We start from the raw sequence: 25,113 nt of genomic DNA, 5'->3' as shown, positions 1-25,113 counted from the left end.
AGAATCTTGAAAGCAAGAAGAAAAAAATTTTTTATCACATACAAATCATTCTCAATAATAATAGGTAGCTTACGAGCAGATATGATGTAGACCAGAAGGCAGTGGAATAACATATTCAAAGTACTGAAATAATGTCAACCAAGAATCTTAAGTCTAGCAAAACTATCATTCAAAAATGATGAAGAAATTAAAACATTCTCAGGTTAAAAAAAAAAGGCTGTGAGAATTTGTTATTAGAACTGCCCTAAAAGATATACTAAAGGGAGTCTCCCCAACTTAAAAGGATACCAGACAGTAACTTGAATCCATGTGAAGAAATAAAAAGCACTAGGAAAAGTGACTATATAGGTAAATGTAAAAGATAGTATATATGTTAAGTTTGTAACTCTTTTCCTATTAGATTTACAAGGCAACTGCATAAAGCAATAATTATAAAAGTATGTTGGTGAGATTATAATATATAAATATGTAATTTATATGACAGTAACAGCACAAAAAAGAAGAAGGGATTGGAGATTTATTGGAGTGAAGTTTTTGTATGTTATTAAAGTGTAACTGGTAGATTGAGATGTTAATTGTAATTTCCAGGGCAATCATTAAGAAAATAACTTTAAAAATATACTAAAAGAAACAATGAAGGAATTAAAATCACACAGTAAAAATATTTAACATGGAAGAAGGCAGAAATTGAGGAATAGAGGAACAAAGAAGATACAAGACAGATATAAAACAAATAGCAAAATGACAGGTGTAAATCCTAACTTATTGTTAATTACAGTAAATGTAAATGGGTTAAACATTCTAATCAAAAGGCAGAGATAGGAAGATAGTTAAAAAATAAACATGATCTAATTATATGTGGTCTACAAGATACATACTTTGGATTCAAAGACATAAGTACCTCAAAAGTAAAAGGATAGGAAATATATACAATGAAAATGACACCCAAAATAGAACTGGTGGCTATGTTAATGTTAAACAATATAGACTTTAACAACAATTATCATTAGAGACCACAAAGGGACATTTTATAATGACAAAAGAGACAATATGTCTGAAACAATTATAAACATATATGCATTTAAAATAGAACCTCAAAACACATGAAGCAAAACCTGACAGAATTAAAAGGAAAAATAGAAAATTCAACAATGATAGTTGGAGGCTTCGATATACTACTTTCAATAATGTATAAAACAACTAAAAGAAGATCAGCAAGGAAAAAGAAATCTTGAACATAATATAAACTAACAACACCTAACAGACATCTATAGGACACTCTATCCAACAATAGCAGGATACACATAGAAGGATATATGAACTTCTCTAGGACAGACCATATGTTAGGCCATAAAGAAAGCCCCACTATATTTAAAAGAACTGAAATCATATAAAGCATGTTCTCCAACCACTACGGAAGGGAGTTAGAAATGAATGACACAAAGAGATTTGGGAAAGTAAAAAATATGTGAATTAAACAATACACTCCCAAATAACCAATGGGTCAAAGAAGAAAACATGAGTGAAACAGGAATACTTCAAGATCAATAAAAATGAAAACATATCAAATCAAAACTTACGGGATGAAGCTAAAGCTTATAGTTGTAGTGCCTACATTAAAAAGAGTAAGGTCTCAAATCAATAACCTACCCTACGCCTTAAGAAACTAGAGAAAGAAGAGCAAACTAACGTAAAGCAAGAAGAAGAAAGGGGATAATAAATGAAACAGAGAAGAGAAAAATAGAGGAAAAAAATGAAACCAAAAGTTGGTTCTTTGAAAATATCAACAAAATTGACAAACCAAGAAAAAAAAAGAAAAAAAAAAAGAGAAAACTCAATTACTAAAATTAGGGATGGAAGAAGCGACATCATTACCAATGTTAGAGAACTAGAAAGGATCGTAAGAGACTACTATAAACAAATGTATGCCAACAAATTATGTAACTTAGATGAAATGGACAAATTCTTAGAAAGATATAAACAACCAAAATTCATTTAAAATTAAAATAGGCTGGTGATGGGTAGTAAGGAGGGCACGTATTGCATGGTGCACTGGGTGTTATACGCAACTAATGAATCATCGAACTTTACATCAGAAACCAGGGATGTACTGTATGGTGACTAACATAATAAAAATCATTAAAAAAATAAATAAAATTAAAGTCTGAACAGACCTATCATAAGTGAAGAGATCAAACTAATAATTTAAAAGCTTCACACAAAGAAAAGTGCATGACAAGATGGCTTCACTGGTGAATTCCACCAAATATTTAAACTAGAATTAGTACTAATATTTGTCTTTTTGATTATATCCACTTGTATTTCCTTAATGACTAATGATGTTGAAACATCTTTTCACATGTGTTTTGGCTATTTATGTATCTTTTTTGGGGAAATGTCTATTAAAATACTGTGCTCATTTTATTTATTTGTTTGTTTATTATTATGTTATTTTAGTCACCAGACAGTACTTCATTGCTTTGCCCATTTTAAAATCGAGTTACCTTTTCATTCTTGAGTTGTAAGAGTTATTTATATATTTTACATGCAAGTCCTATTATTAGATATATGATTTGCCAATATTTTCTTCCATTCTGTGGGCTTTCACTTTCTTGTTGGCATCCTTTGAAACACAGAAATTTTTTTAAAATTTAAATTCAATTAGCCAACTTATAGTACATCATTAGTTTCAGATGTAACGTTCAATAATTTATCAGTTGCATATGACACCCAGTGCTCATCACATCATGTGCCCTCCTAAATGCCCATCATCCAATTACCCCATCCCCCCACCCACCTCCTCTCCAGCAACCCTCAGTTTGTTTCCTAGAGTTAAGAGTCTCTCACACGGTTTTTCTCCCTCTCTGATGACTTCCCATTCAGTTTAAATACAGAAGTTTTTAATTTTGATGAAGTCTAACATCTATTTTTTCTTTTGTTGCTTGTGCTTTTGGTGTCATAACTAAGAAATCACTGCTAAACCAAGGGACATAAAGATATACTCACTCCTGTTTCCTTCTAAGAGTTTTATAGTTTAGCTCTTACATTTAGGTCTATGATACCTTTCCAGTTGATTTTTTTTATATGGTATGAGGCAGAGGTTAGATATCAAGTTGTCCCAGAACCATTTGCTGCAAAGACTTCTTTACTCTTTATATTGTCTTGGCAACGTTATTGAAGTTCAATTGACTGTAAATATAAAGGTTTATTTCTAGACTCTCAATCCAATTCCATTGATCTTTATGTCTATCTTTATGCAAGTACCAATTCTGATTACTGTTATTTTGTTGTAAGTTTTGAAACTGGGAAGTGTGAATTCTCCAATTTTGCTTTATTTTTCAAGATTGTTTGGCTATTCTGAGTCACTTTCTTTCCCCTATGAATTATAGATCAGATTGTCAATATCTGCAAAAAGGCAGTGGAAACTTTGAGAGGTCTTGTATCAAACCTGTAGATCACTTTGTGAAGTACTGTCCTCTTAATAACATTAAGTGCTCCAATCCATGAACATGGGGTGTCTTTCACTTATTTTGGTCTTCTTTAATTTCCTTTACTTATTATTTTATATGTTTTTATACTTTTGTAAATGGAGATGTTCTTTTAATTTCATTCTTGAATTGTTCATTTCTAGTGCCAAGAAAAAGAATTGATTTTTGTATATTAATTATGCATCCTGCAACTTTGCTGAGCTTATTACTCCTGATACTGTTTTTATGGATGTCTTAGGATTTTCTATATACAAAATCATACCATCTGAGGATAGAGATAGTTTTACTTCTTCCTTTCCAAACCTGTGCTGAATTGCTCCAGCTAGATGCTCCAATATAATGAATATAAGTGGTTAGAGCAGATGTCTTTCTCTTGTTCCTGACCTTAACAGGAAAGGATTCAGTCTTTTGTTATTAAGTATGATGTTGGCTGTGGGTTTTTCATAGATGTCTTTTATCATAGTCTGAAGAAATTCCCCTCTATTTCTAGTTTGTTGAGTGAATGATTTTATCATGAAAGTTTTAAAACACTGATTTTTTTACAGCCATTATGATGATCCTGTTTTTTTTATAATAATATTTTTTTATTATATTATGTTAGTCACCATACAGTACATCCCTGGTTTCTGATGTAAAGTTCGATGATTCATTAGTTGCGTATAACACCCAGTGCACCATGCAATACGTGCCCTCCTTACTACCCATCACCAGCCTATTCTATTCCCCCACCCTCCTCCCCTCTGAAGCCCTCAGTTTGTTTCTCATAGTCCATAGTCTCTCATGCTTCATTCCCCCTTCTGATTACCCCCCTTTCTTTATCCCTTTCTTCTCCTACCAATCTTCCTAGTTCTTATGTTCCATAGATGAGAGAAACCATATGATAATTGTCTTTCTTTGCCTGACTTATTTCACTTAGGATTCTGTTTTTGTCCTTTATTCTATTCAATGGTGTATTACATTGATAGATTACCATATGTTAAGCCAACCTTGCATTTCTGGGATCAATCCCATGTGATCATGGTGTATACTTCTTTTAGTATGTTCCTGGATTCAGTTTGCTAGTATGTTGCTAAAGGTTTCTGCACTTATATTTATAAGGGATATTGGTCTATAGTTTGCTTTTCTTGTGATGGCTGCCTTTGGTTTTCATGTCAGGGTACTGCTGACTTCATAAAATGAGCTGGAAGTGTTCCTGCCTCTTCCATTTTTTATAAGAGCTTGTGAAGGATTGGCATTAATTCTTTAAAAATTTGGTAGAATGCACCAATTAAGCCATTTGGTCTTTGGCTTTTCTTTGTGGGAAGTTATAAATTATTAACTTGATCTTGTTAATTTGTGATAAGTCTTTTAAGATGGATATAATCAGAGACACTGACTTGTACAATTTAAAAGTGTAAATTTTACAGTATGCAAATTATATCTCAATAATGCTATCATAAAAAAAGAATAAATGTGCCGAACTCTATATTTGGTGTGGTGGACTGCATATGTTCCCTCATGTCTGTTTCAGCTCAAATCCTTTAAAATGACAGTCAAGAAATACATATGCCCACAGAGACAAAGGAAACAGGAAATAAGAACACAGTAATCAGAAGAGGTGAATACATTTTGAGAGCTTTTGTGGTAACTGACTTAATATATTTGAGAACGACAACAGCTAAGAGCCTTTGGAAGTGACAGCAATAGGAAATAAGAATCTCAGAAACTGTAGGCTTCACCAGGTACCTCTGTGGGACTGGGATATGAAGGCTAAAAACAGGAAGACTGATTTACAGTCTCCCTAAGATCTCTTCTGCCATCTCATGCCCCTAGGTGACCAGGCTTTCCCCATCCTGTCAGAAGACTGAGGGCTGCTCTCTGGAGTAGTTATTCACTGAGGATCTGTTCTCATGGGCTGAGATGCCAAAATGAAAACAGGCGCTCAGAGAAAGTTCACCTGCTGAACTGGAAGGTTCCCAGTCCCTTTTTGCTATTTGATTTCCAAAACATTGGTAGGCTACTCCATTCTTAGGAAGGGAAAGGGATTCTTGTCTCAGGAAAGAGACAAGTCCAAGAAAGCAGACCAGTAGATACAGGAATTAGAGGATATTCTGACCAAATGGCCAGACCCTCTTCAGTCAGCTACAGAGAAGCCTGGAGACAAGCCCCGCACACACATAGAGCTTCTCATTAGCACCAGACCACCTCACTTTTAGACACAGACTGACATCCAAAAGTCTTTACATATAGAAGGAAAGTCTCTAACATGTACATTAGAGACTGAAACAAATAAAAACAGGGCAAGTTTCCAGGAAAAGAAAAAGTGACCTGACAGTAGTATCTGACAGATTTGACCTTGAGGAAAGCTGAAAGAAGAGGTTTATTACAGAGAGGGAGTAGGAAATCCTAGCCAGACTTGAAAACCAAAAGAAAACAACAAAAAAAAGTGAGTAACAAAAGAGGCAAATAATTCTAGGAAAAAACAGGAAGTTTTATGAGAAAGGAAGTGTAACAGCATAGCAGTTGACTCACCACAGTACTTACCCAGCTGTAATAAAGAAGAGTCAATTACTGATTTAAACAAAAATGTATGCGGACTATATCGGAAGAATGAGAGGAAAGATATGTGTGTGAGAGAGAAGAGAGTCACCCTCATTTTCCATGGGAAGAAGAAAATAGACAAAAACTACCAGTTAAAATTTAAAATGGCAGTAGAAGCTTAAAGAACAGCAAAAGAATTCAAAGTGACCGCTTCTGGGGAGTAGAAACTGGACATGGGTCAGGTTGAACTAGGGAACCACCATTTTATGTTATGAGCTTTGTGATGTGCTTTGGCTTTTAAGATAACGTATACATATACACTGAATATTAACTACACTGAAATTAAAAATTTAAAAACCCATAAACTAGGGATGTACTGTATGGTGACTAACATAACATAATAAAAAATTATTATAAAAAAAACCCAAACAAACCCATAAGGTTCTGGGTATAGTGCCTGCACAGAATAGGCTTTCAATAAATGAATAAAAAATTTAAAATTTAAAAATGTGTACATATTGGTGTTATAAAAATATGATTTAAATTAAAAAGTAAGAGAATGATGTCAGCCCGAGCTTCTGACTGCGAATCAGTTAGTAGAGCCACAAAGGCTGAAAATGATCTAGAATAGCCAACCCTGGATTTTCAGGCTCTACGCCCACCTCAAGCTCTGCTTTGATCTCTGGCTAACTTTTGGTTCACTTCAAGGGCTGTCAATTCACCCATCCAAGAAGACGGGCTGACCTTACTGCAACGAGTTAATGGCAACAATCTGCAGAGATCCATGTCTGTGGAAAGGCAGGTCAAGTCAGATACTAGAAAATGACACCTAATACTAACTGATATAATATGATTAATAAAGGTCGTACAAATAAAAGTGCAATGCATTACTATGAAATGCAAATGCATTACTATGAAATGCAAATGCATTACTATGAAATACTTCTGAATGGAGGCAGAGCATGCAACTAAAATTTGCAATAGTTTGTTTATCCAGGGATGAACTGAGTAGCACATTCTAAGGCAAAGACACAAGCCCTAGCAGTTTGTCAGCAGCTGATACCACAGGAAGTTTGGGAATGCTCTTCTATTGTGTGGATCATGGGCCCATTTCTCTGCACTATCTGCCCCAGTGGTCTGGATCCAGAATCTGGTAGCCAATGGAGAGCCCTCACTTTTTCTTTCTACAGGTCACTTCCAGAAATACATTTTAATGAAGAAAAGTCGTCACCATTATTATAATTACAGTTATTAAACAGTGAAGTCTGGTTTGCAGGGGGAAAATATAAGGTGATTATTGAGTTCATAAGAAAGGAAAGAGTTCTGGTTTGCGGACAACTACTATGGCCGAGAGCAGCCTCCCATAGAGGCACATGGTCATAGGGCTGCTACCAGTCAGGGAAAACTTGCCAGTGTTACTGGGGTCTGTCTGTATCCGAACATTGCTGGCTTTCAGCTTCTGGGAGCCATACACTCACAGCTGTAAAATGGGGGCTGGTGAACCCTTTGCCCTAGGCAGCATCAGTCACTTGCACTCGGCCCCCGGCAGGGGGAAAGCCCCTGGGCAGTCTCAGCTACATGCTTCCTGTCTGGGGTGAAAAGTCAGTTTTAAGGTAGGTTTGTTGCCCACCTTGAGTTCATCTTTGCTCTGGAAGTTGTCCAGGAGGTGCTGGTAATGGGTGTCACACATCTGGCGGAGCAGCGAGAGAAGGCAGGACACGTACTCACCCTGAGGACCAACCAAAAAAACAAAACAAAACAAAACCACTCAGCACAGCTAACCACATGAGCTATTTCCCCAGTCCACAGAGGGCAAGGAGAGAAGGAAGGGTCTGAGATGGCCCCAATGATCATGAAAGGGAAGGTGAGAACTCTGGCCCTGAGTTTTCTTTTCTGCTAAGGGAGACCTGAAGGGCTTGGGAGTTTTGATGAGACCTCAGCAGCATGGGGCTAATGGAAAAACCTTAACAACTGTAACAAAGAAGTACTGCAAAGTGAGACAGATAGTCTAGTTTTTTTCCTAGGAAATTTCTGGCTACACAGTCCTTTGTCACTATATGTTGTCAGGCCACCACACTGAAGTCTAAAGGGGTTCCTCAGAACAGGGTGCTCAGCCTTTTCTGGGCAGAATTGGGGCTCTTCCCATCGTGCTGGGTTGGAGCTTCTCTTTATGAGAAGACAAGTTGTGGGCTTTAAGATAAGTAAAAATTTCAGGATAAAAAATGAATCATCAAAATTTCTTTAATTTCCAACTGTGGTAACATGGAAGAAAACCGTGTTTTAAGGACTCCAAGACTTTCACCATCTTATGGAAATTTTTGGCATGGGGCAGCTGATCAAATGCTTTTGAACTCATGGAAATTTGACAATGGTTTTTTGTCTCTCAGAGCATTTCTAGACATATGAAATCATTATGCATATGTGTACGTGGAACATACACATGTATATGAACCTCAGTTTCATCCAGAGAATGGGCTTAATAAGCCATAATTCATAGATTTGTTATGAGGATTGGAGGAATGAATGTACATGAAGCTTTTCAGTGGAAAAGTCCAGTACATAAAGACATGCTGGGTAAATTATGCAGTTATTACCATCTTCATTACACCTATGTGAATTAGCATCGCTAAATGAGTGTTTGTAAAGTGCACAGAGCAGGTTTGGCCCGCAGCAAGAGCTGTGCAGTCGTTGGACAGAAGCTGGCGTTACCAGGACATAGCAGGGTATGCATGTTTTTACCTGCAGTGAGAGTGCCCGCAATAGGCGCTCCCAAGGGAACATTCTTTCTATGCTCAGTGCTTCAGAACACATGCCTGTTCTCTGCTCTCCCTGCTCTCCCTAGCCTGCTGGAGCTTGGCTTGCTCCCACAGAGGATTCACTTCAAAGAAATCACTGCAGCCTCCCACCTGCCGACTGGAAGATTCCACGCAATCTGTTTATTGAGTTCTAATACCAGGGTTAAGAAGTCCGCTCTGGGTATAGGAGTGGGGGCTGTGTCTCTGTCCCTCCTGAGAGGCTGCCCAGGCTGTTTCTCTTCTAATTGTCCAGTAATGCCAGTGCAATTCTACCTCACCACAGTTTTCCTGACGCTAGACATTTGGATACAAACACTGTGGACAAAAACAACTAATCTGTAGATATAGCCAAATTCTAAGAAAATTATTCTGCTCTGCAGCACATCATTTAGAAGAGCCTGCTCCTCGAAGGAAAAGTCCATTTTTCACCTTCAATCTCTTACTACGTCTCTGCTTCATTCTACGTAATAGAAAATGAGTTGGCATAAAGGCAGTGGCCAACAGAGACAGAGTGCAGGGAAACAGGATACAAAGCATTCCCTGCATCTAGTAGACTTCTGGGACTATGAACCTGGGGCTTTCAGAGTGGAGATGGGAACCAGTCGCGAGAAGGGAAGAGGGCAGCATGCTGACAACCATGCAGGAAGGGAGATGGAGATGAAGGTGGCGCGATGAGGAGGTGGAGGCTGGTGTGCGGGAGCCCCAGGTTAGAAAAGAAAGCAAGAAAACCTGAATGTTAGTTACTAACAGTGATCTCGGCTGTGCACTGCGGGCACCGCTGCCCTCTTACCGCCTCCTGAGCGTGCGATTTGCTCATGATGGTGAGCAGAGTCTGCAAGAGCACGTCCAGGAGGCTCTCCACCATCATTTCTACCTCTTCCATGACATCTGCCTCCTGGAGCGGGCAGTGAGAGAGCACACGGTTAGCACCGGGCCCAGCTGTCAGGCAGCTGGCAGCACTCCCTAAGTCAGCGACGTCAGGAGTGGTCTTCTGACTGGATTCTTAACACTGAGCTCCGGCTTCACTAGCATGCAGTGGCAAGGAACCTGAGACAGTGGCCCTGAGAGAAGATGAGGCAAACCTGCCTCTGTTGCCCTGGTATGGTGGCCCGGGACTTCGCCTAACCCAGCACCACCTGACACCCGCAGTTCTGAACCTCAGGTAATGAACCTAGGTCCACTGTAATATACAGGACAGAAGCGAGGGTCCTAAGTTACATGTTTTCTTCGATTTCCCTCGAAAAGTCAGGAGAAAGCACAACACTGCTAACGCTTTGAGAAAATGGTATTCACGCCACAGGGTGTGGTGGTAGCACCTTCACTCTTGCTAACGCACAACTGCTAATGCACAAGGAAGTGTCTCAATCTTTAAGAGGACTGTTTTCTCCTCAGGGCTTTCTTTTAGGTGATGTGAAGCTTTGCTGGTCCCAAATGCTTCTCAGTATGGCTGCATTTCACTTCTAGCCCCTCAGCATTCTTGCTCACGTTCCCTGGTTCACCTGAAGGACTCTGGTCTCAATGTGTCTTTCTTGGGCAGCCTCACAAAAACAATGGAGCCTACCTCCTCACTAAGCTCTGCTTCTCGGCCACCACACTCTGAGTCTAGGAAGAGTCTGTGCTATCCTTTTACAGACCTCTCACACTAATCTCACATCTTGTAGCCTGATTTCATTTATCTCACCGAGATTCCCATTGCCCCTTCTCTAGCCTCTTTATATTATTACTGGTATAAATGTCCATCTCCCCATCCATCCACCAATCGATTGTTCGTTAAGCATTTTCCATGTGCCGATCACTGTTTGTGAACCTGCGTATACAGAGGTGAACAAGAAAGATTCTATCTCTACTCTCCTGGAGCTTAATTCCACCCCTACCTATCCATTCAATGTAATTATACTGTGTCCATTCCACACGAAAAATGTGAGCAGCTTCTGGGGCCAAAGTCTGCTTTCTCATCTGCTGAAGTGACTGTAACACTCTTATCTATGTTGTCTCCCTGACTAGTTGTAAGCAACCAGTTGCACGCAACTCTCTAGTCCCACAAAAACAACCAGACCATCTCCTTCAGGTTTTTACCTGTTTCCATTCCTCTCCTTCCCTTTATTTTCCCCTTCAATTTCTCTCCTTCCTTTAGCAAGAAGCCTCCCACCTCCTCAAGTCTGACCTTGGGCTGCTAACACACCTTATGTGCCTAGTGTTGCCTCTCTGAGGCCTGGTGGGAAGGAGAGCTGCCAAGCCTTGCCTGGAGCCAAGAGCAAACAATAGGGCCACTACAACCACCACAGGCACTCTGCCAACTGAGGCCCCTGTCTCCAGATGGTACTTTAAGTCTGGACACCAGAGCACCCTACTGGGTCCCTACATCTTGCTCAAAGCAACCATACTCTTTTTTTCAGGACCTCTCCTGCTCTACATGGGTAGCCTAACCTGTACATTCTTATTACCTGGCTACCGGTCTGCATTTTAAATGTGCTTGAAATTTTATTCTCCAGAAACTTGATCTCAATTTAGTAAGATGTTGTAATAAAAAACTCACTCTTGTTCTTAATTTCTTTCTTTATACTTTCCTATAGTTTATACATTTTCTCTAATATGTATTTCTTCTATTATAATATATAAAATAAATATCATTAAAATAAATCTCTACCCTTATTCATGCCTGTTACATGTCTTTTCTCCACCCCCCTGGCCCCTGACAGATCTCTTTTTAAACAAAAAAGTAAAGAGGAGAGAAAATAGGCAAAAGCATTACTAGTTGAAACCTCATCTTTAAAGTGCAATTCTCCCATCCCATGAGGCTCAGAGCTCTTGTGGGCAAGAACTATCTCTCATACATCCTGACCTCATCTGGCATGGTATAGGAATGCCATATGGGTGGAATCAAGCTGCCAGGAAGCTGACAGAAAAGTCTGAATGAGCAAACTGCCTCCCAGCCTGGGCCTGTCTCCCTGCTCTTGTGCCCGAGTATCCTCAGAACACTCCCAGGAACACAGGATTAATACCTTTTGATAGAAATAGAACATGGCACAGGATCGGGCTTTCTGGTGTTAAAGATAACTACATTTCTGGATGGATTTATGGGAGCACAACTTTTTTTCAAATAGCAAAACTGTGCTGTGTGGAGAAGCCCGCTGGGCATACACAGGCCTCCATTCACTGGGGCACCTTCCTGTCACTGATGAAAGCTTCTCTGACAGAGCAATGTACAAAGTGATCTTTGTTGGTCTGCCTCTGGCTAAAGTAATACAAGACGGGCAGAGCTGAGGCAGGACGAGGTGGACGTGGGGCCACTACCAGAGAGCTGGTCTTGACGATGGAGAAGATGCTGCCAAGAATCCCTGAGCAGATTAGCAGCTCTTTCTGCTGCCTCAGGTGAAGGTGAATGTGATGGAGAACCACGGGAAGCAGGATGCGGCGGGATTCTGAGAGAGAAAACACAAAGGTGAAGAAGCCCTTCAGAGGAGAACTAGCTACCTCTGGAAGCCAGCGGCACTGTGGTGCTTAACTGGTCTCAAAGCAAGTGGGGCTGAAACTGGTGCCAAGCTGGAGGTAACTTCCTTCCCTTATGAGGGCCTAAAAACCCACCTCCTAGACATTATAAGACATCCCACAGCATTATCCTTCCATCTCTCTTTCCTTCTTTCTCCTTTTAAGCCTCGGTATCTATGACATTTTGTGCAGGATGAATGTTAGGGGATTACTTCCAAACGAAATCTCTTTAATGATTAGATTCCAAAAATAAAAGCATAGCTTACAGTGAAAATTCCATTTAAATGACACACCTAATTCTATGAACTATACTGATCGAACCTGTAGACTTGACATGGATTATAAAAGGTGACTCTTTATGATGCTCTGGCTAGGTGCCTGGCATGAACATTTACTTGGTGGCAGCCATTATGCCTACCTCCTTTTCCCCTCAGGCTTAGGGGACAGGCTTGGCATGTCCACAGCAAAGAAGGGAACAGTAGAGGACTTGTCTTGTCATAAGCCTTTGATAATTAGCTAATGCTTATTGTCAATCCTAACTTTTCTCCTCAATGTTACCTGAACATTTTCATAAGATGACTATATTTAGAACTCTTGTCAGGAAGGCTGAATCCTAGTTCAAATTCCTTTATTAACTCACCCTAGGGGACCTTAGGCTGGTTGATTCCTTCTATGGGCTTGCTTTTTCCCATCTGTACAATGAGGTGCTAATGGCCTTTTCTGCATTTCCTTCACAGGTTTGAGGAGAAGACAAAGTGAAATACAAGTGTGAACACGTTTCGGGTGCTCTGCCCTCCCATGTGCTCAGTGACTGTGTGACTCTGCAGGTACCCTCCTACCTGGCCAGCATGATGCAGTCAGATTGCCAGTAATATAAACAAGCCAGGGCATTTTGGATTTATTTGACCATAGTTAAGTATTCCAGATGAAATTCAGAAAAAAAACTTTTTTTTTTCAGCCAAAGACAAATTATATGACTTACAAGAGATTTGGGGGCTGTCGTGTCAAATATTTAGAATATATTCAAATAAAATGGAATGACAGCTGTTCTATGTTTAAAAGGATGGCTGGACAAAAGAGAAGTTCATGATACATTCTGTAGACCAAAACACCAACAGAGCAGGATTTATAACAACCAATAACTATCTGCAGAGAAAACAGCAGCTTGTTATTGGAACGTGCTGAAGAAGAGACCGGGCTGATATGCTCTGAGAATGTAAGTGTTGCTTAAAAGACACCGCCGGTAAAAATCTTGCTTCAAGGGAGCCGCTGCAACTCAAGCATTCAATGAAACGGAGATGCAAATGAAAATCTGGTGGTGGCTTGTCATCTCAAACTCCAACTACATAGTTCCATTGCCGCATAAAGTTTAAGACCAGTTTTTCTTAAGTGATTATGGGAAGCAGCGAGTACGTACAAAAATATTAGAAATAAAGGATGCCAGTGAGGGCAGTCTGCTGTCCCCCTTCCCATATATTCGAAAGCCTCTTCTTCAAGCAGCGCACAAAGCCTGAACGTATGCAGTGGCCTCAGTGCCAACGCGTCCAAACCAGTGATAAAAATCTCCAGCCCAGGAACTGGTGAAGGGAGAAGTGTTAACTATAAAGAGTGACTGGTAGAGAAAAGCTGACTTTCTTGGTGGCAGCTTTGCCATGAATAATAACCTATTCTGGCAGAGTTAAGTTAAAGGGAACATTTATTTAGTATTTCAATTGTGTGTAGCACTTGGTTGAGAAATTATCGTTCTTACACTTTAAAAGTAAAAAAAAAATTTACTACCAAAAATTCTAATTATAAAAATCCTAATAATAATTGTTTTGTTAGTGTTTCAGATTTACTTCTGTGACCTAGAAGTTTATTCTATGATCATGATATTCCATTTAAAGGATAAGGCTCATACTGATCTTAACATTTGGCCACTGAGTATTTGGTACCACTGCCAGGCTGATCATGCTGAATGTAGTTTCCGGTGTGAATACAGAGGTTCTTCCAGAAAGGTAATCTGGGCTGTCTATTATTTGTTAGGCTGTCCTGACCTCTTGGGAAATGGAGGGCTCACTGTCCATCTCTTTATCTGATCCTTAGAGGCTCTTTCAAAGACAGGCAAGGAATCTATCTGATTGGTGAGACAAGGAACAAAGTAAACACAGTGGGTCCTTAGGGCCCCCTTTAAAGGGTTTCTCTTATTTCCTTGACTTACCCTCATCCCCTTGGGCTACACCCTTCTCTCTTGTTCCCCCCTCCTTTCCCTCTGCTTTCTCATCCTGCAGGGGGTGTGGCAGGCCCAACTCTTGGCAGCCGGTTAGACTTGTGGGCCTGGAAGTTGCTCTGCAGGCCACCCATGGGCATGGCCTAGGCTGCAGGTCCCTAGGGATAAATCATGAGTGAGGCAGTAGGCCTCTGTCTTGGCTGCATTATCTAACATAGTTTCCCAAACGCTCTGCATTTTTAGGGCCACAGGCTTCTTGCATGATGGCTGATAAAGCAGAGCCTTTGGTTACTACTTGATAATACCCTGGAAAGGAGGAAAGGTGAGTCTGACTCTCGTCCCAACTTGATTTACCTGAGAAAGAAAACAGGCGGCTATCCACAGTCCTGGCGATGGACTGGAGCTTCACCACATCCATTGACTGCCCAATGTGCACGGTGCTGGGCATGCTCCCCAGAGTCCCTCTTACAAACTCTGCCACCTCCTGCACGGTGAACATTTGCAGCAGCTCATCAAAGATGGTTGGGAAGGAATTAAGGAGTGCAGCCTGTAGAAGCAAGTAAGGCTGTGGTTAGCGCAGAGTTAGGTATCTAGCTCACGTGGTCAGATGATCATACGAGGAGGCGAGAGGCTGAAAAGTCACTGCAGCACCCCTGGCTCATGGGGGCTCCTCCCAGGCCTTTGACTCCGCACATCCCTGCAGCATTCTTGGGGCATGGAACAGAAGAGCAAAAAGGAAACTAAAACAAGAAAACTTGCTGGGGCTCAGGCCACTTGAAGCTTTCATAACTTGCCAGTACATTTGCTGGCAAGAGAAGGCAACATAAAAAGAAATCAGCTCAATATGGCTTAATAGCCATAGTTGTTTTGCTCACAAAATGGATTTAAATTTTTTGTCTGTCTCTATGATCAAACTCTCGACTTTCTAATTTTGGTCTCAAATTCAAGCCAGGAACTGCTCAAAGAAAATATAGTGGAGAGAGCTGAGCACCAGCAAGCAGCATGAGCTGAACTCCACTCACAGCCCTGTAGCCAGTAATCCAGCTCTGAGAACTGGACCATTTTCCCAGGATAGAGACATTTATTTGAAACCATGAAATCTGAAGGCTTTGTAAATCGTGTCCTTCATCTGTGATGCTTGGCAGTGTCAACTGTAAATCCACTTGGGGATGGAAGATGTGCGGATTTAGTCAGCTAGGAACTCTTGAGGACTGGTGATTATGTTGGCATAGAGTTCAGCAACCTAGATGGCCCGTGCACGGGTGGGAGTGTGTGTGTTTGGAGACTTCTCCTCATGGATCTTGGCTCTGGTAGACCTATGAAGTGGCCTCTTCAAGACAATCTGGTAATAGTTCCAGAGTCTTTCAGAGGCAGAGGAGTATAGGAGAAAGAGAATTTTGGCATTAGACAGACATGAGTTCAAATCTCCGCTTTACTACTTATCTATCATATAGCCTTCCGTGAGTTACTGCCTAATCCTCCGTTTTCTCATCTATAAAATGAGGATGATGTTATCTCTTGTCTCTTGGTATTGGCATGAAAAAAATTAGGTGTATGAGGTTAGTTTCCAGCAGAGTGGCTGGCACATCATTGGCCTTTGAGAAATACTGGTCCTCCTTCTCTCTTGTCTACATGGTAGCAGACTTTCCCACTTCTCAGTCCTCTTACACGATTAATCCAGAATTCACACAAGGGAATGGAGTGTCACTGTGAGACAAGAAGGTGAGAGTGCACTCCTCCCATGTGGCACGTAGTGAAGCGGGGGCGGGGGGCTGTTTTCCTTGAATGCTTCATCAGGCAGTAGACACTGGCCTACAGTGGGTGAAAATTTATGCCATGGGGAAACAAGTCCGTCTGTGAAATATACGGCAGTCTGTGTTCAGGCCAGGCCCAAGGACAGAACTTAGATGAATTCTATCCAAAGATTTATAACTCCTTGGGATATCAAAGGGATTTTTTTTTTTTTTTGCAGAAATTAGAACAAGCACAAAAGCATAGTATCATAAGAAGTTAGATATAAAAGACAAAGGGGGAAAAGCAGGCCTTTCATAATCCACAACAAATAGTAAATATTCTCTTAAATGGTGAGATTTCCTGTACTTTGCACCAGGACAGAAGGACACTTGCACCCGAACATCTCCTAGTGGTCAGAAGCAAAGACATAAAATCTATCGGTACCGTAGACTTGCTGAGAGTTCTGAAACTCATGAAACATGAGCCTGGCACCAAAGAAGCAGGTCTGCCCCTGACTCGGGTCTAAGCTGAGACTAGATCTGAACTCTCCTGATGCGATAGGAACATGCCACAGAGTACAAGGCATTGCTAAGTTCTCAGTATGCATCTCTGCCTTGCTCTGCTAGCTACCTCTGAGCACCCCATATCTATGTATGCTGAGGGGAAGAGTAGGTGTCCTGGGCCCTTGTTGGCAGGAGGAGAGATGGGAGGAAGAAGATGAGTTGTGTGGGGTACTTTGGAAGGGAGACCATGGAATGACCCTTTCTTACAGAGACACCTGGAAACCTTGAGGAATTTCCACTCTTTTATAGAGTCTAACTCACAGTTGTTCACTTGTTCTCTGGTCCAAGGGGCTTAAAGGCAATTGGCATCAGGGGCAGCAGAAGGTCACGTGGAAAACAAAAGAGCAGACTCTTAAAGGAAATATTTAAACATATATTGGCACTCATGACAGTCTTGGCAGCAACTGAATGAATGGACGAGAGTGATCTTTGCTGATAGGTTTTGAATAATAATTGGCTTCAGAGGGGAGGGGAGTGGGGGAATGGGATAGGCTGGTGATGGGTAGTAAGGAGGGCACGTATTGCATGGTGCACTGGGTGTTATACGCAACTAATGAATCATCGAACTTTACATCAAAAACCAGGGATGTACTGTATGGTGACTAACATAATATAATAAAAAATATTATTATAAAAAAATAAATAAAATTAAATTTAAAAATCTTAAAAAATACATTAAAGAAAATAAAGCAAAATAAAATAAAGTCTGTGTGGAACCTCAAAAAAAATAATTGGCTTAAAAAAAATCAAAGAAATGCTTCTATTAGATAAAATTCTGACATTTATATATAAGAGAAAATATCCCCCTTGTGACTGTGATAATAAACAATATCCTTGATCCTTTCTAGGATGAGGTTCCCTGGGAAAGGTAACAGATTAGCTGACTGGACATTTTTATTTTTATTTATTTTTTTAAATAATTTTTATTTTGTTATATTAGTATAAGGAAACAAATTTTCTTCCCACACTGATAATTCCAGTAGAATCTAATCTTAATTCTTAAAGTTTTCTAGTTATTTCTGCCTATTTCACTCTTAACTTCTGGAATGGATAAGTACTAATATAAAGTTTATATTTTTTAATTTTTAAAAAATGAACACAGTGACTAGGAAACAAAATTCTCTATACATTCTGAGTATTCCCTTTAAATAAGATGTTCAAAAATGACAAATAGTATGGTAACTAAATAGCTTTGGCCTAAAGAGGGCTTCTGAGAGTAACGTTGTGCTTTTTCCACACCATAAAGCCACTGGTTTATATTTTCCACACCATAAAGCCACTGGTTTATATTTGGCAGCTAGGGCAGAGACGCCTTTGAAGTAAAAGCAGCATGTTGTTCTATTAGGTATTTCCTTGCAAATCACCCCTCACCCAACACACGGGAGTCTGGCAGGGCTTCTTCAACTCTAGAAGCCACAGGACAAATAAGCCACGTGCTAAGGCAGGTGAGAATCCAGCAGCAAAACTTCCCTGCAGCTCACACACCTGAGTGAAAAGGAGTGTTTCTGAGTTTCTGCTGTCCAGACTGAGCACAAACCGGATGGACTGGAAAAGTTCTTGGATGCTGGACCGGAACTGTTCCTCCTCCATCCCACAGGTGGCTCGGGAATACAGGATCCTCGACTGCACAATAAACTTGAAAAGGTACTCCAAGGCCTGGAGGTGTGGGAGCAAAAGGGGTAGGTGTTAAAGATGGCCAACAACCAATAAAGCAGGGAATAAAGGGCAAAGTAACTGTAAATTCTACACTGAAATCAGGTGATGGCCAATTTCAACTGTGGAGACAAGCACTTTTTCTCAAAAGTCCAAAGGGTCACTGAGCAGCAGCTGCCTTCTTCCTGAGAGAATTACCGAATTATTTCACAATTGTTTTTGTGGTTCTAGAAAGGAGGAACCACAGGCTGTTATGGGAGCTGTTGAATTCAAGAACATACAGGATCAAAAGAAAATTAAGTTTCTTCGCATTTTTTTTTTCAGGTCTGGAAATAAGGGCTTCAAAAGCAATGATGTAACTTCTCTTGAATTTGTTCCATGAAGAAAAAGTCCTTAAGGAATCTTCTGCACCTCTGAGATACAGCTGGGGCCTGACACGGTGCCAGCCTTCTCACTGGGGATCAAGTCTGGAGAAAACCTGACCCAGGTTGCACAGCCCCAGGTGGACCTGACACATTCACTCTCCATCCTCTTCCAAACTAGGGCACCTTCATACATAATTTTTGACCAATGCAGAAGATGAAACTCCTGTAACATGTTTTAGGAGTAGAATCTAATTCAGGGGAGTCCCTGCAGCTTGGCTCATGCTTATGAGCAGAGTAATTATCTTTTAAAAGAACAGACTGAAAATCCAAGACTATGCTTTCCAATCAAAGAAATGCCACAGATTTCCCAGACACTGGAAAGGCAGAGACACTGGGGAGAAACTTATCCAAGGATGAAACAAATGGAGTTCAGCTACTTGAAATATATAATAGGAAATAATTCTCAAGCTACCTTTCATGACCTATGCATGTATCAGAAGGTTTGGCAAAACAAAAACAAAGTTTTGTGGCCCAGATTGAATTCAGCTGGCATGGTAGAATGGCTAGGTCAGAAAAATGCATCTTTCGAGGCTTGCACTAGTAGAAAAAATTACAGTGTGTGGCCTCATCAGCATGAATGCTACAGCCTCCGTTCCAGTAGCCTTTTAATGCCTGGTCTGAAAAGAACCAGGAAAACCTATGCTACGTACTCAGTTTTGAAAAGGAAAATGTTTTCCTCATGACCAGTTTTTTTTTTTTTCTTTTTCAGTTTGAGACAGTTAATACAAGAGATGTATCGAATGGCTTGAAACATCTACTAGCTCCATAGTGAAAGGCAGAACGAGACAGCAAAATTGCTTGTACTTCCTGGTCATGAGTGGTGGAGCCCATGAAATTTATTCAAAATTCAAGGGTACTCCCAACCCTGTGTGGAGACAATGGAACACATAACTGTGGGTGAAGCATCTGCTCTGTCCAGTTCTACTTAAGTTAATAAACCTGAAAGGAAAAGAGACCCTAAAAGTTATTACAACCTTTCTATCACTAAGAAGATCCATTGTGCCTACTCTTTCCTCTTCATGGTTCCCTGGGGGACCTGATGTAGTGAAAAGTGTCCTATCTTTTTAGAACACCTTGCCAAATACCATCCTCAAACTCACCAAAGATACCTCCTACAGGTCATTCATAAGGGAACAAACAAAGTAATCAAGTAAGAAAACAAAGCACTCTTTATTTTCATCTTCCTTGGTGGTCAAACTTTCTTATTAGAAAGGCCATGGCTTTGAAAGAGAAAGGAAGAGATGGATATGGGTGGCAAGATATACTGAATCAAGAGTAATAAAGAAGAAGAGGTTTCCTGGTCCGCACCTTATCACACCAGAAAGACAGTTGCCCGGCCAGGACCATGTGTATCCCATGAAGGATGAAAAGAGGGTTGGATAGAGACTTACTGGTTTAGTCAAGAGGACTTATTAACTAAAATTTGATGAAGAAGGGGAAATGACCTGATAAAACCTTAGTACTGGATGCATTAGTGTGAGATGCCATTCAAACAAGCTTGAAATGATGAGAATATGTATGACAGTACCTCAGAAAAGTGCTCCCCCAAAGGGAACTCTTGCTTCTTTCCACCCAAACCTGATCTTCTCCCAAAGTACATTTCCCAAAGTAACCCTGACATCAACCCAGCTGATCTAGCCAGACTCCTTGGAACCAGCCTCAGTTCTTCCTTTTTGTCACCTCCCATCCAATTTAACATTTGAAATCCCCAGCTTTGGTCACATCAGTCACTTCTTGGTTGCTTGAAACAACCCTGAGATCATGACCTGAGCCAAAATTAAGAGTCAGAAGGTTAACTGAAGCCTCAGTGAGGCTTTTAAACATGCTGTTTCCTCTGTCTGGAATGCTCATCCCCCAGGTCTGGACACTGATTTCAGCCCAGAGGTCACTTCCTCAGAGAGGCTTTCCCTAAAATCTTGATGTGAAGTAAACCTTCCTTTCCAGCCAGTCTATCCTATGATCCTGTTTATTCCCTTCATAGTATTCATCAAGTTGTTGTTTTTTTTTCACTGACTTTGTGTATTTATCTGTGTTACATGTTTGGCTGTCTTTCCTCCACTTGGATGGAAGCGCTATGAAGGCCTAGCCTTTTCTGCTTGGGCCCCTGCTGAATCCCCAGTGGCTACTACAGTGTTTGACACATGGAAGGTATCAAGAAACATCGAGCGACTGAATGACTGAATGAATGATTCCAGGCAGGAAGCATGTCCAGGAGCTACAGGCACATCATCCGATCTTTCTGCCTTAAGATAACATTATTAGGAATAAAGATCTTCTGGGGCAAAAATCAAGGGGGGGAAGGGAGAATTATGTAGTCCAAGGTGTTCCTGAAAGCAGGCCAGGGTACTAGGATGTCTACACTTGTCCTACATGCGATAAACCATTGACATTACTGACAAACAACTGCAGGGTGGGCCCTTTACGTACAGTGAGCTCAGTACATTACCCGCATGGCTTCCTGAATGTGGTCCTGTCGAATCAGTTCTGCTGAGCAGTCCATGTACCACTTCAAACAGCGGATGAGCTCCCTGGGAAAGAGAACAGTTCCAGAAATCCCACTTTAATTCAAAAGCAATGCAGCTTGAAATTTTTGCAGCCCAGAATTAGCCACACAGGAATAACATCCTGCTGGTGAGCCAGAATGAAGTGATGGAACTGTTACAGCTACAGACTCTCCAGATCATCTGAGACCAGACAACATACTTCATCCACGGAGTTGCTACATTTTAATTAGCAGTTATAATCATTCTTTCTCACTCTCCCTGACACACATTTCTTCTTTGATTATAAGAAAGTTGTCCCCAAAGTCCTGGACTTTGCATGTATTTTTGTTTTGTCTAAACTTGCTGTGTCTCCAGAACATACAATGACTAGTAAATAGTAGACACGGATAAAGGAATACAGTCCCTTGTGCCCCTTCTTGCTCCTCCTTTATCTCATATATTTTATTTTTTAGGACCAAGTAACCTGCGTGAAGGAAGATGACAGGATCAGAAGGCCTGTGCCTTACATGGCAACAAGGCACAGAAGTCAAGTACACGTCAAACAGAACAGAAAACAGGGTCTTGAAGAGATATTTGTATACCCATGTTCATAGCAGCATTATTCACAGTAACTAAAAGGTGAGGGCACCCCAAGTATTCAACGGGTAAGTGGATAAACAAAATGTGGTATGTATGTACAATGGGACATTATTCTGCCTTTAAAAGGAAGGAAATTCTGACACATGCTACAACATGGATGAACCTTGAAGACGTTATAAGTGAAATAAGCCAGACACAAATAGACAAGTATTGTTTGATTCAATTGACATGAGGTACCTAGAACAGGCACATTCAGAAATAGAAAGTATAATGGTGGTTGCCCAGGGGCAGCGGGAGGGGGAGGGGTGAAGGGGAGTTAATATTTAATGGGTACAGAATTGCAGTTTTGCAAGATAAAAAAAGTTCTGCTGATGGATGGTGGTGATGGTTGTACAACAGTCTGAACACACTCAATGCCACTGAGCTATATACACTTAAAAACAGATATTTTATATTCGATGTATTTTACCACAATTAGAAAAAAATTAAGTAGAAAGAAAAAGGTCAGCTGAATGAATGGTGGTTGTCACTGAACTTTTTAATTAATTAATTAATTTATTTATTAATTTATTTTTAAAGATTTTATTTATTTATTCGACAGAGAGAGAGAGACAGCCAGCGAGAGAGGGAACACAAGCAGGGGGAGTGGGAGAGGAAGAAGCAGGCTCATAGCGGAAGAGCCTGATGTGGGGCTCGATCCCATAACGCCGGGATCACGCCCTGAGCCGAAGGCAGACGCTTAACCGCTGTGCCACCCAGGCGCCCCGTCACTGAACTTTTTTAAAGCCTGTCTTTCTATTCAGATACAAGTCCTAATAATGACGCCAAATGGAACTTACTTGTATGCCAGGGCCCCAGCAAAGTGTTTCTGGATGTATGTGTCCATTACAGGCCGGAAGTGGAAATACTTGATGTCTCTGAGCAGGTTGATGATGAAGACCTAGAGGAGATGGAGCGTACCAGGGTTCACTGGAGGCCTCGGGCCTATCTCCAGCAGAGAACAGAACTCTTGCTTCTTTAAGGAATGACAAACTCTCAGTGTTTTCTCTAGTGTCCCCCATGGGCAGAGAATGTAAGATTTCTATTCTGTGTCTGTATCTCTGTCTTGCCTGTTCTATTCCTACAGCCCCTGGCCTCTGAATTTGGACTTGGGGCTCATATGTCTGTGCCAGTGTCACTCTGAGTCTCTCTCTTCACAATAATGCTGGGTGGTGTGATACAGATTAGAAAAAAGCAAACAATACCTGTGTATGGTGGCATAAATATGAAGGTGTCTCAGAAAACTTGGAAAAGAGAGGAAAAAAGATTATCCTCTAAGCCAGCTCAGACTATGAAAGGCTGTCCTTCAGAAATGGGGCTGGCTGGCCAGGAGAGCAAGGAAGAAGAAAAGCCAAAGGGGCAAACTATGCAAGTGTCATTTTAACACTCTCCTCTGCTCCTCATCTATCAGGTAGACTTACAGTAGGTGGTCCCCCTTGAACGTAGAGCACTCCTATGGGACTAGATCTATTAAGCTAAATGCAATGAACATCCAAATCACTGTCCGTTCTCATTAGGCAACATTTGGAGACTCCGGTACTCAAACAACTGCACACAGGGAGACAGTGTGAGGCTCAGACCAGCATGGGTGAGTCTCTGCTCTTCCTGGTGGTTATATCCTACTCTGCAGGTGAAAAAACAGGCCGTCTGGTTTCCTGTATTTGTCTCTGAGCATTTTGTTGGTGTAGGTCTCTATTTCAGGGGCTAGGTAACTCTGCCACAGTGATGAGACTGAGTATCAGAAGTACAAAGTTGAAGCCAGACCTGACCAGGCTGAATTCTTCAAATTTCAGGTTGTAGGGATCTGCCTGGTAAGTTGGTTCGTTGGTCTTCCTTGGGTGACACTCCTTAGCCCCTTTTCTATTGGGAACATCTGTACCTTGCATTGACTCATTCTAATAAATTGCTTCCCTTGGATTTTTAAAAACGTGACAGAAATGAAGGATGGGTGAGACTTACCAAAGACTGAAACACCAACAGGCCATATTTCTCTGTATTATCATCCAAAATCACAAAGAGTGTATCTAAAATGTCTTGCAGAAACTGTAACATAAAAAGCAGAGGGCTCAAGTTTAGGACCTTGTACACATGGTCAAACTTCCATATACCAATGAATTTATCTCTCAATAAACAAACTCAAAAATCTCCTAAGATCTCAAACCACCACTTAGAAATAATCGAGTATCCCACCTCCACCTAGCTAAGCGATAACCAGGTGGACTCAAGGTGTTTGTGTGCCCAAAGGGCCCTGAGAGAGAGTTGGAGAGGCTCTTTCTCTTGGGTAAGCGCTTAACTTCTAAGAGCAGTTACCTAAAAAACACAGGCCACCCATGTAGAATTGTACCTTTGGAATAAAGACAATCTAAGTGATTCTGATGCCAAATTCATTTTGAGAAAAAGAGCTCACTGTCCCAGGCCCCCAAAGAGTGCAGCAGTCCCTTACGCTCTATTGTGGTCTAACTCTACAGAGGACACTTGAGTAAGGGTGTGGCAGGCTAGGCCTTAGCTACAGATACCACGTTTTGGTCTAGAAATCAGTATTCTGGGAGAAGGGAGAAAGCTGTTGCTGCGGGCTATCAATGAGGGTAAAAGATCTGGAAGCACCATTTCTTGTTTGTTTTTGTTTTTTTGTTTCTAAGATGCAAAATCCAAGGGAGAGGATGATAAATACTCATGGACACTGGCAGTCTTTACAAATCAAATCTAACATTCTGTTGGCCAAAAGGCAACTGAATGATACAATGTTTACCATTTATGTCCTAGTGATGTCTAAGCTGGCAGGCAAGGATGCGGGGTGTTGATGGGCAGGATTGGCCACAGGCTGATGAATGTTGGTGCTAGGTGCTAGGTAGTTGTAGGGTTCTTTATACTATTTTACTTTCGTGTGTGTTTGAAATATTCTAATAAAAAGAAAAAAATATTTTAAAATTCTAGCAGATTCTGTTCACTCTCTCTTCTGGGGACTTAAGATCAATTATTGATGCTAAAACCAGATATGCTGATATGATATTCTCTTACCAGGAAGACAACACCTCAGACTTAAAAAGATTACAGATTTGTTAATACCTTTCTGTTTACTAATATTTTTAATATGTTGAGAAGAAAAAAAAATGCC

The 25,113-nt window shown here is 40.8% G+C and overlaps 1 protein-coding gene across 2 annotated transcripts in view; it reads right to left on the bottom strand.

The window, feature by feature from the left end:
• The window catches only part of DOCK3 (dedicator of cytokinesis 3), a 569,026-nt gene that overhangs the window by 59,882 nt on the left and 484,031 nt on the right, over window positions 1–25,113 (bottom strand). For both annotated transcript variants that reach the window (XM_057311740.1, XM_057311742.1), the window contains 8 exons: window positions 23,958–24,041; window positions 22,799–22,899; window positions 21,323–21,404; window positions 18,284–18,454; window positions 14,856–15,048; window positions 12,098–12,225; window positions 9,594–9,698; window positions 7,639–7,737 (listed from right to left, as the gene is read on the bottom strand). In XM_057311740.1, coding sequence (XP_057167723.1) covers window positions 7,639–7,737; window positions 9,594–9,698; window positions 12,098–12,225; window positions 14,856–15,048; window positions 18,284–18,454; window positions 21,323–21,404; window positions 22,799–22,899; window positions 23,958–24,041 — 963 coding nt within the window. The remainder of the gene's footprint in view (window positions 1–7,638; window positions 7,738–9,593; window positions 9,699–12,097; window positions 12,226–14,855; window positions 15,049–18,283; window positions 18,455–21,322; window positions 21,405–22,798; window positions 22,900–23,957; window positions 24,042–25,113) is intronic.

This window comes from Ursus arctos, unplaced genomic scaffold, assembly GCF_023065955.2.
Source record: "Ursus arctos isolate Adak ecotype North America unplaced genomic scaffold, UrsArc2.0 scaffold_14, whole genome shotgun sequence".
Classification (NCBI taxonomy): domain Eukaryota; kingdom Metazoa; phylum Chordata; class Mammalia; order Carnivora; family Ursidae; genus Ursus; species Ursus arctos.
The sequence above is the reverse complement of the archived record's forward strand: the minus strand, read 5'-3'. Positions and strand labels throughout refer to the sequence as shown.